Source organism: Meles meles, chromosome 15, assembly GCF_922984935.1.
Source record: "Meles meles chromosome 15, mMelMel3.1 paternal haplotype, whole genome shotgun sequence".
Taxonomy (NCBI): Eukaryota; Metazoa; Chordata; class Mammalia; order Carnivora; family Mustelidae; genus Meles; species Meles meles.
Window position 1 is genome coordinate 26,814,912 of NC_060080.1, and position 17,250 is coordinate 26,832,161.

At 41.2% G+C, this 17,250-nt stretch overlaps 1 protein-coding gene across 6 annotated transcripts in view; it reads left to right on the forward strand.

Moving 5' to 3' along the window:
- The window catches only part of LTBP1 (latent transforming growth factor beta binding protein 1), a 402,027-nt gene that overhangs the window by 364,663 nt on the left and 20,114 nt on the right, over positions 1-17,250 (forward strand). For all 6 annotated transcript variants that reach the window (XM_045979278.1, XM_045979276.1, XM_045979280.1 and 3 more), the window contains 5 exons: positions 5,287-5,463; positions 6,178-6,264; positions 8,244-8,372; positions 9,055-9,195; positions 9,819-9,989. In XM_045979278.1, the coding sequence (XP_045835234.1) occupies positions 5,287-5,463; positions 6,178-6,264; positions 8,244-8,372; positions 9,055-9,195; positions 9,819-9,989 (705 nt within the window). The remainder of the gene's footprint in view (positions 1-5,286; positions 5,464-6,177; positions 6,265-8,243; positions 8,373-9,054; positions 9,196-9,818; positions 9,990-17,250) is intronic.

Below are 17,250 nucleotides of genomic sequence, written 5' to 3' on the forward strand. Positions count from 1 at the left end.
CTCCTGGGGTCTTCTTGTATATTGGTAATGGAGCTATACCATAAAATAAGGTAAGTCTATAGGGAAAGGCAAATAAAGTAAGTGTGAGGAAAACAGGCTCATTTGTTTGCGGGGAGGGGGAAGCTGGGTCAGTTTTCTTCCCACATTCAGAGAGAATAGAAAAATTTATCAAACCATGCTTTTACTTTTAGGAAGTTTTTTTTTTTGTTTTTTTTTTGTTTATTTACAGCATAACAGTGTTCATTGTTTTGGCATCACACCCAGTGCTCCATGCAGTACGTGCCCTCCCTATTACCCACCACCTGGTTCCTCAACCTCCCACCCCCCCCACCCCCCTGCCGCCCCTTCATAGTTTTTTACGTGCTCTACCTAGTATCCAAAATAATATCCGAGTTTTTAGTAAAGAGATGTCCACATGTGCACAAACCCGTAACAGTTGAACCAAGTGACAGACTCCGCCTGGACGTGGATCATTTTGTGTTCTTGAGGCTGGAGCAGAGACGCCCACACCGTTGCGCTAGAAATCACGTGGGGTCCTAGCATTTGCCATAAATAGGGAGGGCCTGAAGAGGAAGGGTTTGTACATTTCCTTTTAAAGATTTCCAGATATTCCCCCTGTCACGTCAGATGTGGCTTTACTCTCCCAGTCGTCTTCACAAGCCCTCACGACACCTATGTGTCAGTGTTGTGACTGGGCTTTTTTTTTTTTTTTTAAAGATTTTATTTATTTATTTGACAGAGAGAGATCACAAGTAGATAGAAAGGCAGGCAGAGAGAGAGGGGGGGGAAGCAGGCTCCCTGCTGAGCAGAGAGCCCGATGCGGGACTCGATCCCAGGACCCTGAGATCATGACCTGAGCCAAAGGCAGCGGCTTAACCCACTGAGCCACCCAGGCGCTCTGTGCCTGGCTTTCTTATCTCCATTTTGACTTTCACAGCTTTACCACTGACGTTATTAGCCCTTATTTCCAGTCTTCCTTTTTACTTGCGTCCTTTCCTGTCCGGCCCCTTCCTGTTGTCAGTGTTTGTTTTCTGAAACTCACCAGTGGTCCTCTCCTGAATCCCACTTAACGCTCACACACACTTCTCATCTTGCAGGTCTTTGATCGAGACAACCAGGGGGAAAAGAAAAAAATAATGAATTTCCAAGTTTTCTTTTATTCCTCCTTGGAATATTACACTAGAATTTGTTTTCTCGTAAAAACGTGAGTTGGTATAAAACAGTAATGCCTGAAGAGATTTTAAAATTTAAAAAAAGGGACTAAAGCTTCATGAATGATTGTGTTGAAAGTAATTTACAGAACAGTACCATCGTTAGAGTTTTATAAATTGATGTCTTTTTCAGGGCTATGGCAGGTGTTTTTGCAGGGGGGCACTGTATCCAAGTATTTGTGATGTTACTCTTTGGTCATTGTCCAAATCCTGACTGTCCCAGAAGGGTATGAAGAGGATTATTAGCTCATAAAGACCTTCAAAATACATTGCAAATGGAAATTGAAAACAAAAACCCATTTGTTTGTTTGTTTTTAAGATTTTATTTATTCAGTTGACAGAGAGACAGTGAGAGAGGGAACACAAACAGGAGGAATGGGAGAAGAAGAAGCAGGCTCCCCGCTGGACAGGTAGCCAGATGCAAGGCTCGATCCTAGAACCCTCAAACCATGACCTGAGCTGAAGGCAGACGCTTAACAACGGAGCCACCCAGGTGCCCCTAAAAGCCATTTAAAAAGCCCATTTAAAATGCCAATGTCCACTTTTATTAGGAAAATGTTCCAGATTTCTTCAACCTAACAGCAAACCTAAGATTAAACCAGGGAAGAAAACAGTCCTATAAATAAACGCCACATCCTCTTCTTTATGATGAACCAGGAGAAGACGTTTCTAGAAGGTGCTCTTCATAAGTGGCACTTGTGACTCGACCCACAACTTTCTCTTCAGAGCAAGGGAACATGATGGCCCTGTATGACCTTGTAGCTGCACCCTACCCTAGCAGAGATTATCAGCTGACCCCTCCCTCTTTGTCTCAAAGAGGAAAAAGAAAGGAAAAAAGCAAAGGAAAACAAACCCGTTCCGTTCAGATGCTAGGAAGCTGAGCCCCGTAGAAGAGGTTTGGGGAAAGCAGTAGGCATGACACATTGGACCCAGGCTGAATTGTCTCTTCCAGAAGGTGAGGATGCTTGATAACCCTACAGTCTGCTTCATGGAGTTATTCTGGATCACAAGGAAGGGCTCCGTAAAAATTGCTTCAGTAAAAGGTCCGAAAACTCACTTCTTGTCACCGTCCATACCCTAGGATTGAACTACACAAATTGCTGTTTATGCCCAGATATTATGCCAACCTCTTAATAAAATTAAAAAATGACATCTGAAAATACTAGAGAAGAGACAGTTTATTTCATAGAAGTCTGTGGCTTTAAGTATGTGGTGTAGCTAATCTTATTCATAAAATCTTTAAGAAAAATAAAGTTCATTCCTTTTAATGCCTGATGCTTTTGTGCCCATTGATTAGATGTCTTAAAATTATCTTGCAATAGAGCCATTTCTCCTGTGGCAGCAGTGACCTAAACCCATACAGAGATTCTCTAAAGAAATCACATTGCATTGTGTTATGGCTCAGTGTTCCCCAGTGGAAAAATGCTCTAGGAAGTTAATTATTTAAAGGTTAGAAAGATAGAGAAATTGCTGTTTTTCACAGAATGACCTTTGTGGACCAGTTTTTTGAAAAGAATTTGCATCTCTTTCCAAACATGGATGAGGGCCTAACCCCCAATTTCAGCTGTGTAAACACTGAATTTTCAATCTGCTTGGAGAAAAAATAAAACCTGTAACAACCAATGTAAAACCTGAATAGTACAGTAATGTTATTGGTTGTTTCCCTTATGCAATAACTTGTGAGTTTCCTTCCAAAGAAAAAGGAAAACAAAGATAATCTTTTTTCTTAGTTTCTGTGCTACGAGTAAAACAAACATGGTAGAAAACAGGCCATATTTATTAACACAGAAGCCTGTGGTGTCTCATTACCCATGCATGTAGCAATCTTTGTGATGTCCTCCTGTAGAGTTTTCCATTTTGTAAGAAACACCATGACATACCTATGACTTTGAACACAAGAAGAAAACAGTTATTCAGCCCTCTTTTAGCACAGACTATAAACTTGACTAATTGTGGTGCTGATTTGAATGATTTGAATAGTATTTCTAAATGCATCCATTCATAGCTAGCTGCACGTTTAGGTCCTCTGACTAAAATGAGCAGAATTAGTAGTAGTAGGCTGTCAATTTATTCACAAGTATTGGGGAAGCATTTATAAAATTTTCTACAGAGCTCATGACGGATTTTTTTTTTTAGATTTTATTTATTTTTATTTATTTGACAGACAGAGGTCACAAGTAGGCAGAGAGGCAGGCAGAGAGAGAGAGGAGGAAGCAGGCTCCCCAATGAGCAGAGAGCCGGATGCGTGACTTGATCCCAGGACCCTGAGATCATGACCTGAGCCGAAGGCAGAAGCTTTAACCCACTGAGCCACCCAGGCGCCCCATGGATTTTAATAACTTGGAATGTCCTTACATTTCCCAGAGAATTTTGTGTGTAAGAGCTTGGAGCCCCTCCCGAGGAGAATGAGGTGGTGGTCATTTGCTCCATCCATGTGGGCAAAGCCCATTTCTGTCTTCTGCACGCCTGAAAGCTAGAGGGAACGAGGGTTGTGGCAGATTTTATCTGAATTCACACACAAGGAAATGATTTAAAACCGCTTCATAAACTGCTGTAGAAATCAGCATTTCTGCTTTTTCCTGGACGCTTATTCCAGGTTGGAATTTGTCGTCAGCTATTAACACTGAGAGTCCGACGGAATTATGTCAAAGACAGAATGATCTGAGAAGTAGCCGAAATCAAGTGTGAGCAGGGATCTTTTACATTCTCGTTCATGTTCTGTGTTTTGAGAGTAATGTATATGTCAGTTTTGTTTGTCGTTTTGCTTGTTTTCTTTGCCGTAGGAGGAAAGAAAGTGTAGTAGCTTTTCTGATAGAATTCTGTGAACTTCTATTTTGAGAAAGACTTGTTATAGGGCATATTCATCTAGTTTTCACAGTCAACCTGAACCTGCCAAAATAAATATATAGGAAACTGTTGTGAAAATACCTCACTAAACTTTCCTAGTAATACAATTTATCTACCAACTGCAAAACAAAGGTAGGTGTTGACATTAACGTCTTATCCTCGCTGGCAAATGTTTTTCCCTTTGTCCCTGTAGTTTCTTTGTGTCTAAAAATCTGGAAACAACAGCCTTCTGATGAAAATATTTCGCTGGAATTAATCTAAATAATTGTGATGGCAGCAGTCAGCTCTTTATTTGATACAGCATAAAATAAAAACTATTAATAAGTTCTAACTAAATCATAGGCAGTAATTCGACCTCTACAGCCTATGGTAGGGAAGAGATTAGACTATTTTACAAGCCTAGTCTGAAACTATTGATTGTTTTTTAAAAGTACACTCTTGTTCACAGACTACAAATCTGATGGGATTAAATCATTTGTGGTATTTTCTGAAAGTAGGTGGACTTTGTTCTCATTGTTTCTTTTCTGTCCCATCACTTTGTTTTTTCTCACAGAGGGTTAAAGTGAGTCTGTTGGAAAATATATGAGCCGGACTAGAACTCAGCCTTGAAATTCTACCCTGAGGTTTAGCTGGTACTCATTATTTCCTTCAAAGCCCTATTTTGTAGCCACTGAGGTAGACTTTCAGGAACGAAAGGTTATTTTATAGACTTTAGGTTACTGCAGTGTTTTTCTGGTTGTCTTATGCTGCCTTGTTCTATTCAGAAAAGACTGGGGCATGGTTGATTCAAATAACCACCTAAGAGTTAAATGTTTTGTGTGGCCCCACTTCTCTGGTCAAATGTTGGGGAAAATTTTCATTGATTTCAGGAGGTGTTACAGCTCATATAGAACGGCTCAATGTTTGGCAAGAAAGCATATATGGAAACTCTTGTCACGGCCAAATGTACAAGAATAAAGTAATTGGTTAACGTAAAAGGAAATGATTTTGACAGATTTACACTCTTGGGGTGTGCTAGAAATCCATCAAGATTCAGGATTCCAGGGCATTTTTATCTTGCAGTGGAAGAATCTGCCACCACTGAAAGCAAAAGGGCCGCTTTGTGTAAGTGAAATGATGCTGACCCACCTACCTTTGTACCGTTGTGTCTTCTGCTCTGTTGTGATACAGACCTGATGGGTCCTGGAGGTCTTCTTCTCACTTTCTCCACTCTCTCCTCTCTCTTTAGACTTAGATGAGGATCAACCCAAGGAAGAAAAGAAAGAATGCTACTATAATCTCAACGATGCCAGTCTCTGCGATAACGTGCTGGCCCCCAATGTCACCAAACAAGAGTGCTGCTGTACCTCCGGGGCCGGGTGGGGAGACAACTGTGAGATCTTCCCTTGCCCGGTGGTGGGGACTGGTAAGGACCAGCTGAGTGGTGTGTTCATAATTGGGTCTGGTCCTCTGCTGTCCAGGGCTTTGGCATGTTCTCATTTTGGTCTCTGCCTTGAAGCCTTGTAACGATGGCATTGCCTGGCACCTGCCGTAACAGAACAGAGATGAGGTCACCTTGCAGTACGTTTCATTCAGCCTGGAATCCTCCCCCGTCATCCCACCTCCAAATGAAATCTTAAACTTAACTTCAGTCCCATCAAGGAATACATTGTTACAGTGAGGTCCCATAGGGTATTTTGGCAGAAAGGTGACTCAGTTTTGTTACATTTTTAAAAACCAGTCTTTTTTGCTAAAACTGACACCGCATTATCTGTAACTAGAGCTTGTGTATTTAGACTAAGATCTTACTAAACCTTTAAAACACTAGAAACCGCAGTAAGGGAGAAGGAAGTCATCACATCAGCCAAAATGTAGGTAAATCAAAAGTGCATGAGCTCGGGGAGTTTTTTAAAGTTGTTGGTAAACTTATAAAGCTATTAGATTTATTTGCCCCTCCTCTGTAATACTGGAGATTGTGCTGAATGTATTTGCCCGAATTAGATGACAAGATTTGCCTTAAAGTTACTGAGTCTAAGAAAGAAAAACTGAGTTTAAAACACAAATTAATGGAGGATGTCCTTTTTTTTTCTTCTTTTAACTCTTTGTTTGTTTGTTTGTTTTGGGTCTCTCCTGAACTCAGCTGAATTCACCGAAATGTGTCCTAGAGGGAAAGGTTTTGTCCCCAGTGGAGAATCCTCTTATGAGACCGGTGGCGAGAACTATAAAGGTCAGAATTAAACAGAAACGAATTTGCAACACGTGCATATCATCATTCAAGTAAAATCATGGCTTGGGTTCAAAGAATTAGAATTCTTCTAATCATGGAAACTTATTAGAAAGCCTTTAATTCTTGTATTGGAGGGCCCCTACAGACTCCAGGCAGAGGTCTGTCTTAGGATTTAGAAAACGTAGGACTGTTGGCCTTGGGATGTCATGTTAACCTGCTGAGTTTCCATCTCTTCCTATCTGAGATAGGAGTAATGTCTCCGAGGTTCATTGTGAAAATTAAATGAGGTAACATACTAAAAATACTTAACACAAAATTCTGTACCTACGAGGAACTTTTATATATTTATTCTTTTATTCCAGACATACGTTAGAAATAATATAATTTAAAACCGTGTAATTTTGACTGCCATTATGTTGGTCTGTGTGGTTATCAACAAAGTTAGGATTCTTGCCCTTTTTAGAACTCATCCCACTGTGGCTAAGAGACTTTTACCAAAGGCTACAGATTCCTCATAAGAAATAGATAAGAAGAAAACTAAAGTAGATGTGTTTTCTATATTAAATGCTATTAGTCTATAATTCTAAAATAAATGCACAGGCTTTTTGGCAAAATTTAAACCACATGTATGAATATTTCCTTGGTAACCACTCACTTTTGACATTTCCATGATAAAGGTATTATTGACATCTTATATACAATGTGGGTTTTTCCCCCCTTTACATTTTAAGATTGAAAACTGCTAAGTGGCTGGAATAGAGACTAAACATTTTTATTGTCCTTCCGTTGTTGAGAATAGTGTTTTAATGATAGTCAGTAGCTGGGTAAGAAATTCCATATGTGTTTTTTAAAATCTATTTGTGATTTAGTCCAATTAAATAATAAGAAGACTTGGTTTGCAATATGTGTTTAACGGTTTTCAAGTTCACAAATATCCTACTTTGTTTTTGCAGGGATATAGTTAAATCTCACTTCATATTGTGGAACAGAGCCCTGATTTTACCATAAAGTCACCCTCTCTCATATAAAAATAAGTTCCTCCTCACCCTGTCTTAGCAGTGCTGTAAGTGGTTGGAATATTAGTTGCCGATCCAAACAGCCATGTATTATGGACTTGACTTTGCCATTTTCCAGCTGTGTAACTTTGAGTGATTCATCTTCGGAGCCTATGATTTCTTTTTAATGAGATGGCATTTGCTCTAAAATGCTAGAACTGATCATAATTATAGTGGCAATGAGAGCAAAGGGATAATCGTTGTTGAGAGTCTGTGGATTCTTCTACATGGATTTTCTCATTCAGTTGTTTGAGTCCTATCAGGCAGATGTTCCTGTTGTCTCCAACTTAGCACTGAGTAAACTGAGGTTTGCAGATGGCAAGCACTATAAATTCTGTGGAGGAGTGGGCCGGCCGCTCCCCTTAGCAACTTGTGCTTTTCTTAGCGGGTCATGATCACCAAGAAAGAAGCCTCATCGAGTCCCATCAAACTCTCCTTGGGAGTGTTCTTCATCTCAACTAGTTAATGGGCCAAAATATACATGTATAGAAGCCACTTTTCTTAAAAGGTATATTCTTATGAAAATATCGTTGGTTGCGTTGTGAAATCCATAGATTATTTCATCAAATAGGAGGTAGCGACCCAGGGTGGTCTTTACAAGAAGACCTTCTGCACTAGTGTTTGGGACATTGTTCTGTAGGTATCACAGAGCCTGTCTCCATATCTGTGAGTTAGGTCGTTAAGAATTTTCTTGAAATTTTATTCTAAATTTCTGAAAACTTTTCTAAAAATTTTTCTAAAAACTAGTCCTTAAAACTATTCTAAAATTCTAAAAACCTTAAGAATTTTCTGTTGTTGTATCTGAAGATTCTTTGGGCTATGAATATCATAATATCTAACTTGAAGCCCCATATTGGTTAGACTTTTCTTTTTTACTGAAAGACCTAAGCTAACTGTTCTCTTTCTCCATTTTTTCCCCCATAGATGCGGATGAATGCATGCTCTTTGGGCAAGAAATCTGTAAAAATGGCTTCTGTCTGAACACTCAGCCTGGTTACGAATGCTACTGTAAGCAGGGGACATACTACGATCCCGTCAAACTGCAGTGCTTTGGTAAGTGTGAAGAAGCCACATTGTGCTGTGAAAATACACAGAGGAGAAAAGATAAGTAAACACTGTGTAGTAAAAACAGTTCCCTAGCATCTGAGTCACGTGTCGGAAAGATCTTTAAATGTTTTATGGATCTTTTTCTTGAGCGAGATTTAAGAAAATAAAAAACCTCCATACTCTTATTTGAACAGATTTCAAGCAAAGAGTTAATATTCAATGTGGAATTATAATTCAGGTCACTGGTTTAACCAAAGTGTTCTTTTGGTCTGGGGAGCCTGCTGTTTCATCACTCAAACCATGCAAGTGAAAGTCATTTTTAAATACTGACCCAGACTTTAAGGCTTAAGCAGAAAACCATATACACTAGGCAGAAAAACATAGCAAAAAGGAAATAATTTTAAAGCTATCATAAAGAGACATTTTATCTTGAATTTCGAAGCATATCCTGTTCCTAAATGTTTTCTTTCTTTCTTTAATGTCAACAGCAGCAGGGCACCATTATTTTTCCAATCAATACAACTTAATATTTTTATAGTCAGAGCTATTCTCTCTTGGATGATGATGTGTGGTTACTTAACGTGTGGCAGCCCCTGGAATCTGAACGAAAGTTAGCAGTGCATAAAGTTTGGGACGTGTATGAGTACAACTGATTGCTGATTGTCTTTAATAATTTTTTTCTTTTAAGATTTGGATGAATGTCAGGACCCCAGTAGTTGTATTGATGGCCAGTGCGTTAATACAGAAGGCTCTTATAACTGCTTCTGTACCCACCCAATGGTCCTGGATGCTTCAGAGAAAAGGTGTATACCCCCAACGGAGTCGCACGGTACGTTTAGATATGAGCTGCAAGTCTGCGTCCCAGTAAATCTCACTGTTTACCCCCAGGGAGATGATGTGCTACTCGTAATTGGCATAATTGATCTATCCATCATCACTGTCAGGAGCAACCTTGGATGACGTCAGTTGAAAGGCAGGAAGTTTGGAATTGAGTACTCGAGCAGGAAGTGTCACTAGTCTAGGGCTTTGGTGGATGAATTGGGTGAGAAAGCATGAATCTGCAAAGTGTTATGTAGAACGAATTGGTAGGATTTGACAGAAGAGTGGGTGTAAAAAAAAAAAAAAAAAGGAAAGATTGGAAAATCAGAAGTGCTTTAGGATTATGGAGTCTAGAAGGAAGACGGTGCGGTGCTTTCTATAATGATGGGAAGCCGCAGAGGGACGGATTTAATTGGAACATGATGGGCAGGTTGAATTTCAGCTGATGGAATGACACCCGGTGGGAGAGGACAGAGGTTAGATCCATGGAAAGACCAGGCTGGCTTCAGACTTGTACTTGGAAGTCACTCTCAGAAATAGAGATGGAAACTTTGAGACTCACGGCTTCCACCATACTGTTTATGAAATAGGAATAACAGTGCGATTGTCATGGAACCATGTTTTCCCTTTCAGAACAAATAGAAGAAACTGATGTCTACCAGGACCTGTGCTGGGAACATCTGAGCGAGGAGTATGTGTGTAGCCGGCCTCTCGTTGGCAAGCAGACGACTTACACGGAGTGCTGCTGCTTGTATGGCGAGGCCTGGGGTATGCAGTGTGCCCTCTGCCCCATGAAGGATTCAGGTGAGCCCTGAGGCAGCTCCTTCTGCTGGGGTTCCTCTCCCCTCCTTTGGAGCCTGGCGATCCTTTTCCTTCTCTATCTTCAGCTTCGCTCCAGATTCTTTACTTCCGTCGGAGGTGTGGTGTGGGACGTGTGCTCCAGTCCAGACCCTGCCATGAATTTTTGAAACCCATTCTATTTCACCGAAGAATGACAAATGACCCAAAGAAACATCATGCAACTTTAGTGATTGCTGGCGTACATCTTGGGAATTTATATTTCCCGACACTTCCTTTTCTTCCTACGATCTTTCTCATTTCTAACAGTGTCTACTCAGAGCAAAAAGTGTTGGAGACTGTAGACCATCTTTGTAGGGCAAAGTCCTGGGTTTTATGTCAGCCTCTTGGTGAGAGGGACCCAAAAAGGGGTTAGAACAACAAAGGAGCAGAGTAGAAAGTAAGTGAAAATGTATTTAGACCAATGTCCTTTGATTTCCAGGGTTAGATCGGATGATAAACCTTTGGCCAGTTGGAAAATGCAACAGCTAGGCTCCGGGTTCATCCCCTCCCCTTGCGCTGGGTGGTTTGGTGACTGCCGGCTTGTGCGCTGACTGCGTTCTTCTCTCCTTACCTCTGCAGCCACTTCCTGCTCTTCAGAGGAAAGTCCATGAGAGTGTTGGTGTATCATTTTGTTCTTTGGCTATGAAATCGATTTGTTAAAGCGGGAAAGATACTGTGTGTGTGGATATAAAGGGAAGGAGTGTGTCATGAAAACATTCTCAGAATGGTCAAGAGGGGAAGAATTTCCCAAAAAGAGGAAATGCATTGGTTTTCAGTTCATTAGAATGCAACTTTCAAGCTATTTTGTAGCTTTTTAAATTGGCAATAACCTCCAACCAGTGTAGCATAAAAAAGAAAATGATTTGAAATGCCATAAAAGGAAAGGACTTGCAAAGGATAAAGAGCAAAGACATAAAGAAATAGATGGTGATAGTAGGCCAGGACTAGAAAGAGGATGGGTAGGGGCGCCTGGGTGGCTTAGTTGGTTAAGCATCCGCCTTCCGCTCAGGGTCCTGGGATCGAGCCCCGCATCGGGCTCCCTGCTCAGCAGAGAGCCTGCTTCTCCCTCTCCCTCTGCCTGCTGCTCTGCCTACTTGTGCTCTATCTCTCTCAAATAAAGAAATAAAATCTTTAAAAAAAAAAAAAAAAAGGTAAGAAAGAGGATGGGTTCTAGGGCCAGAGAGTCTCAGTTGGGGATCCAGAACAGCCCATTGAGAAAAACCACCTCACCCAGCACAGCTCATTTGTGAAACAGCAGCACCTCCGTCTCCCTTGTTGGGTTGTCTCCCTTGTTGGGTTGTTGAGGGCGGGGCAGGTGCAGGCAGGGCAGGAACACAGGGAAGGTTGTAACTGTTAGCATTACTGTGGCCTCCTTTCCCGGAGGCAGATGCCCACGGAGAGGAGAGTGAAAGCCGTAGGAGGCTTGAGACATCTCACGGTGCTGATGCCTCAGATCATTTTACTTAGCCAGTGGTTTTTGCTGTTTAACTTTTTTTCAAAAATAGCATATACCCCTCCTGAAGAAATAATCGAAGAACATGTTCCGTCCCTCTCCACCTACTGCACCACAACTGAACTCTGCTCCTCCTTAACGATATTCATTCTTAACAGTCGGGTCTTTTTTTTTAATCATCGAAACATTTTTTCCTTCACATTAATTATTGTTATATAGCTGCATTTATATTCGTATTTTTTAAAGATTTATTTGAGAGAGAGAAAGCGAGCGAGCGAGCACGGACAGAGGGAGAGGAGCTTCAAGCAGACTCCCCACTGAGCAGGGCTCAAAGACGTGGGGATAGAGCCCACCACCCATGAGACCATAACTCTGAGATCGTGACCTGAGCCAAAACCACAAGTCAGACACATGACCGACTGAGCCACTCAGGCACCTGTGTGTTTAAGAGCATTATTTAAAACTGAATTCCGTATCATCCATAACACATGCTTTGTTTTTCTGTTTTACTCTTCAGCATCTCTGAAATTGGGGGTATCGTACCAATGACAGCATCAAACAACGGCCACGAGCCTTTTTTTTTTTCATGTTTTAATGTCTGCTCTATCACAATGCTTGTTACCATCTGCGGTATCTGAGAACCGCTGAAAGATGGTAACTCTTACATGGCTACACAGATTGTTTTATGGATGTGTGAGGTTGTCTTTCAAGTCACCTCCCGCCCTGGACATTTGGGTCCTTTGTTCCTCTCACCCCTTGTCGCGATCTCGATTTTCCTATTATAAACCCAGTTGCAGGGAACCTTCATGTGTGCGTCTTATATGTACCTGCGGAAGAAAATTCCTGCAAGTGAAAATGCTGGGTCGGGAAGTATGTGCACTGTAAATTTACTATATTACTCTGAACTTATTGTGCAAATTTGCACTCACCTTGGCAGCATTTGAAATGACTCTTTCCTCATACCCTTCTACCACTGGGTATTTGCAGTCCTGAGAACTGTTTTTTGTTGTTGTTGTTGTTTTTAAATAAAGATATTATTTATTTATCTGACAGAGAGAGAGAGATCGTAATTAGGCAGAGAGGCAGGCAGAGAGAGAGAGGGAGAAGCAGGCTCCCCGCTGAGCAGAGAGCCCGATGCGGGGCTCAATCCCAGGACCCTGAGACCCTGACCTGAGCCAAAGGCAGAGGCTTAACCCAATGAGCCACCCAGGTGCCCCTTGAGAACTACTTTTGTCAGATGGGTGAGAAGAGTATCTTACATGCGTCTCACTTATTTCTAGGGAATTAGATCATCTTTTTCATGTTTTTCCCATCTTTCATGTTCACATGATAGGCATTTCTTTGTCAGTGAACTGTTTATCACATCCTTTGCCCATTTTTTTTTAGTTGGACTTGGTGTCTTTTTCTTATTAATTTGTAAGAGCTCTTTGTGCATATTCTGTTCACAACCCCAACATTTGGGTTATGGCATGTATGCTTGTCTTTCTGCAAACTCCTTAAGAAGATTCTGCACATATTTCCATTTTCTTCTGTCCCTGTTCTGCTCCTGTGACATTAACTAGTTACTGCATATAAATCTGACAAGCTGTGCCTTTGAAAATCTAATTTAATTGACATAACTTTTGGAAGAATAGTCAAGTATGTTGCTGTTAGGAATTAATCTTAGAATATTGCATCAGTTATTTTTAACTAAGACTAAACACTTTTTAAAAAATTTTTATTAGCATATAATGTATTATTAGCCCCAGGGATACAGGTCTGTGGATCGACAGGTTTACACACTTCACAGCACTCACCATAGCACATACCCTCCCCAATGTCCATAACCCCACCACCCTCTCCTGACCACCCTCCCCCCAGCAACCCTCAGTTTGTTTTGTGAGATTAAGAGTCTCTTATGGAAGACTAAACACATTTTAAATGTAAATTTGAACAAATATGTGTGAACAAATACATACTGTATAACATTTTTAGGAGGGTATGGGGTATCAGAAAACGAATGGTACCCATTGGCAAATTTAAAAAATAATTAGCATTGCTAATTATAATAGCATTATATAATTATAATAACTAGCATTGCCACACTCTTTTAATTTATATATGCACAGTACAGTACTTAGGATAAATTCTCCAGAAAGAATCTTTAGCCTATAGTCCACCAGATCCTCAAAGTCAATGGTTTACAATCTTTTATTGTTTGAACATTGGTAATCTTTTGTCCACTGAATTGTGATTTTAAGCTACAATATATAAATTCATTAACCTCAAAGATGCTGGGGGAACTGGCTGGGAGAATAGCTACTTAGGCTCTTGAGGTATCTGTGAAGGACCCAGGGTTCCAGAGAACACATACTGAAAACTGTTGTTCTAAACGGTTTAGTCGGAGGACCGGAGTAAGTTGAGCAGCCCAGAAGGAGTATTTCTGTTATATCCCTACGATTATGGTTTTAGGCCCCGCTTAGGAGTCATTCATTCTGAATCCACAGAGAAGGTCCACAGCGAAGTGAAAGAGGTTTCCCAGCGGTCCCCTGACCAGCCTGCATGAGCCCCTGACATTCTGGTTATACCTACAGCAGACCACCTCCTGCTGGGCGCTCCTGCTGGAACAGAGTCACTGAGGGGAGCCAGGGCATAGCGGTCAGCACAGGCGCTGCCTTGGACTCCTGCTTGCGCAACGTCTTATCTACAGAACCTTGTTAACTTGGTCACTCTGTGCCTCGGTTTCCTCATGTGAAAATAATTTCACCTGCCTCAGCGCCGTTTTGAGAATTGAGTCAGTTAATACAGGAACACCTAGAGGAGTGTTTGACAAGCCGGAAGATAGTAGCAGCTGTTGCTACTGACTGCTAAGTGACTCAGGACAGAGGCGTTTGTCAAATGTACCTGAAATCGGAGGGTCTTATAAAATATACAGTTACCTAAGAGCATCTGGACATGAATGAAGGATAGGCAAATGCAGAAGTAATTGTTCCCGTAGAAGACTTGCTTTTCGAAAGAGCTGCTTCATAAGTATCAGTGCCAATTACCTGTACCTGGAAATCTTATCAAAAACCAGATTCTGGTTTTTAGGTGCGAAGAGGTGAGCAGGGCTCGCATTTCTAGCACGTCCCAAGATGACGCAGATGCCGCTGGTCCTCAGACCAGCTCGCAAGATGTTCGAAAGACATCTAAGGGCATCTGCCCTGATTTTGTTAAAAACCAACTCTAAAGCTGTTACCAATTCTCCAACGAGGAAACAAAGAATGTGTGATTTTTCAAATGCATTTCCTCATCATTTCTGTCACTGAATCTTTTAAATATGCTGTTCATGGATATCCTGAGAGTCAAAAAGGACCACATCGTCTGTGTGTTAGTATAAACACTGGATTCGTCCCAGCCCCTCGGGCACTGAACCGTCCAGTTTCCCTAGGAGCTCAGCACTGCTTCGGGGAACAATTAGTTACTGATGGAAACAGTGCCGGGGAACTTGAGGAATAAATCGCAGCTTGTCATCAGCCTCGAGCATTAAAGTAAAGTAAAGCCTTGGCTCCGGAGCGGGCTTTCACACTTCTGGTCCAACAGGTCATGGGCACTAATTCTTGCTAAGGCAGCAGCTCCGTCTGAAAATACTGGTCTTTGGAGAGGGGAGGAGGGGCTGATTCAGTAGTGTTCTCTGAAGTTCGATGGCATCTTGAGGATTGGTACCATACGCCGGGGAGAGGAGTGGAGGGGGACACACTGTGTCCAGGCAACTTTACATGAGGAGAATTGCAGAGTCGTATAATTCAGTACATTCCTGGGGCCACTTTGGCTCCCGTCTTCATCCTCTGCTAGGATCATGGAGGCCAGACACCAGGCATCAGCCGAGGTTACAGATGACTGAGGGCGACCCTGCAGGTGGGACAGCGCATAGTTTGTGGACAGCATCGGGTGCCTTCAGCCTTCCCATCCTAGTCTGGAGGCCTCTCTTCCCTCATTCCCACTCCTGCCTCTTCTTCTCCTTTCCCTCTCCGTACCTTTGGGTGCTGCCTGCTTCTAAAGTGATGAGAGGAGGCCTGAACTGTTTTGGGAGGAACCGCAAGTTTGATTTCTTTATCATGATGTCTCATTCCAGACTCTGGGAGAAAAAAACACTGGAAAACCAAGTCAGGGAAAACAAACTGTTTTAACCACATCATTAATAGGACCGGGAGAAACTACAGCTTCAGAGCCAGGGGATAAGGGTTAGCCACATGAGGGCTGGTGTCAGAGTCATCAGCTCTGCGTCAGTCTAGCACACTGCTACGAGTAATAACAATACATATTTTATGAATTAAGGGACTAAAGCAAGGCAGTAATTCTTGGTAAGTAAAACTTGGTGATGCCTTGCAGGTATCTAAAATGAATTTTTAATATTTTTATTGCTGTTCTTAAAAGCATAAGCTTGAATTTTCTGGAAAATGTACCTATGAATTGCAAGATATATGGGATGCTGTTATCGCATGGAAATAAAAACCCATTAACCCACATGTGAAAGAAAATTAGACACACTTGAATACTGGAATCTAAAATACCCAGGGCTGCAGTGCCTGAGTGGCTCAGTCATTAAGTGTCTGACTTTTGATTTTAGCTCAGGTCATGATCTCAGGGCCCTGGGATCAAGAACTGTGGGGGAGGGGGAGGAAGCCCCCTCCATGCTCAGTGGGGAGTTGAGAATTGAGAATTCTCTTCCTCAGTTCCTCCCCCTGCTCAGGCTAGAGTATTTGCGTGTGCACACGCACGTGCTCTCTCACTCTCAAATAAATCTTAAAAATAATAATAAGCAAAATGCCCAGGGTTCCCAATGTCTGTGGATATCTTGTTAGAATAATTAGGCTTCTGTTAAATAAATTATCAAAATAATTAGACATATCATAAGTAAATTGAAGATAAAGACTTAAAGGCCTGCCCTAAAACGGAAGAAATTTGTTGGGACACTTTAGTGTGTTGGGAGAGTGCCACCTATGGGTAGTATGGTGTACTGCACTACAGGTGTTGGCCCCTCTGAAGTATTCTTAATGCCTAAGGTCAGGTGTGGAAAGGTGAGAGTAGTTAAAAAATAAATAAATAAATAACCTCTAAGGAAACTAGTGCTACAAAAGAGATGGGAAAATGTTAAAGCAATTTTTGTAAAATACTAATATTAATCAAAATGAGAGGAATGGTCCTCTCAGTTTTGCTGGGAGAACAGTTGGGAGATAGAAATGTAGAGATACATTTGGTGCAGAAATTCTAGTTCTGGGGATACAAATCATGCTTCTACTTGAGTGCTGGGGGTGGGGGAAATGTAATCATTACAGCATAAGAAAAATTTGAAATCAATTCTGTCATTAGGGAATTTTTAAACTATTATATGCAAGGTATAATTAGGAATAAAAATTGTGGTTGAAAAGCAATCTTAAATTATTTATAGTTTACCTGTTTTCAGTTTTAGTTAAATTACTTACATATTCCTTCCTTCGTTTCATTATTTATTACACACCTGGATGCACTAGCCAACAAATTTTGGAACAGGTGTACAGTTTGCCTTTTACATGAAGTATAAATTGTAATTCTGTAAAACTAACATATATACAATTATCTTACTAAATTAGGAGAGTTCCTAAATGTTGTCTCATGCTAATGTGTACGTGATACCCTTATTTAATAAATTCTCCATTTGCTGCAACACCAATTTTTTTTAACACTTCCTAATAGCTAACCTACCCCCAATTTTTTCATATGGTTTTGCAAAAGGGAAAGACATTGGAATCTGATTCTGAACAACTGAGCTGG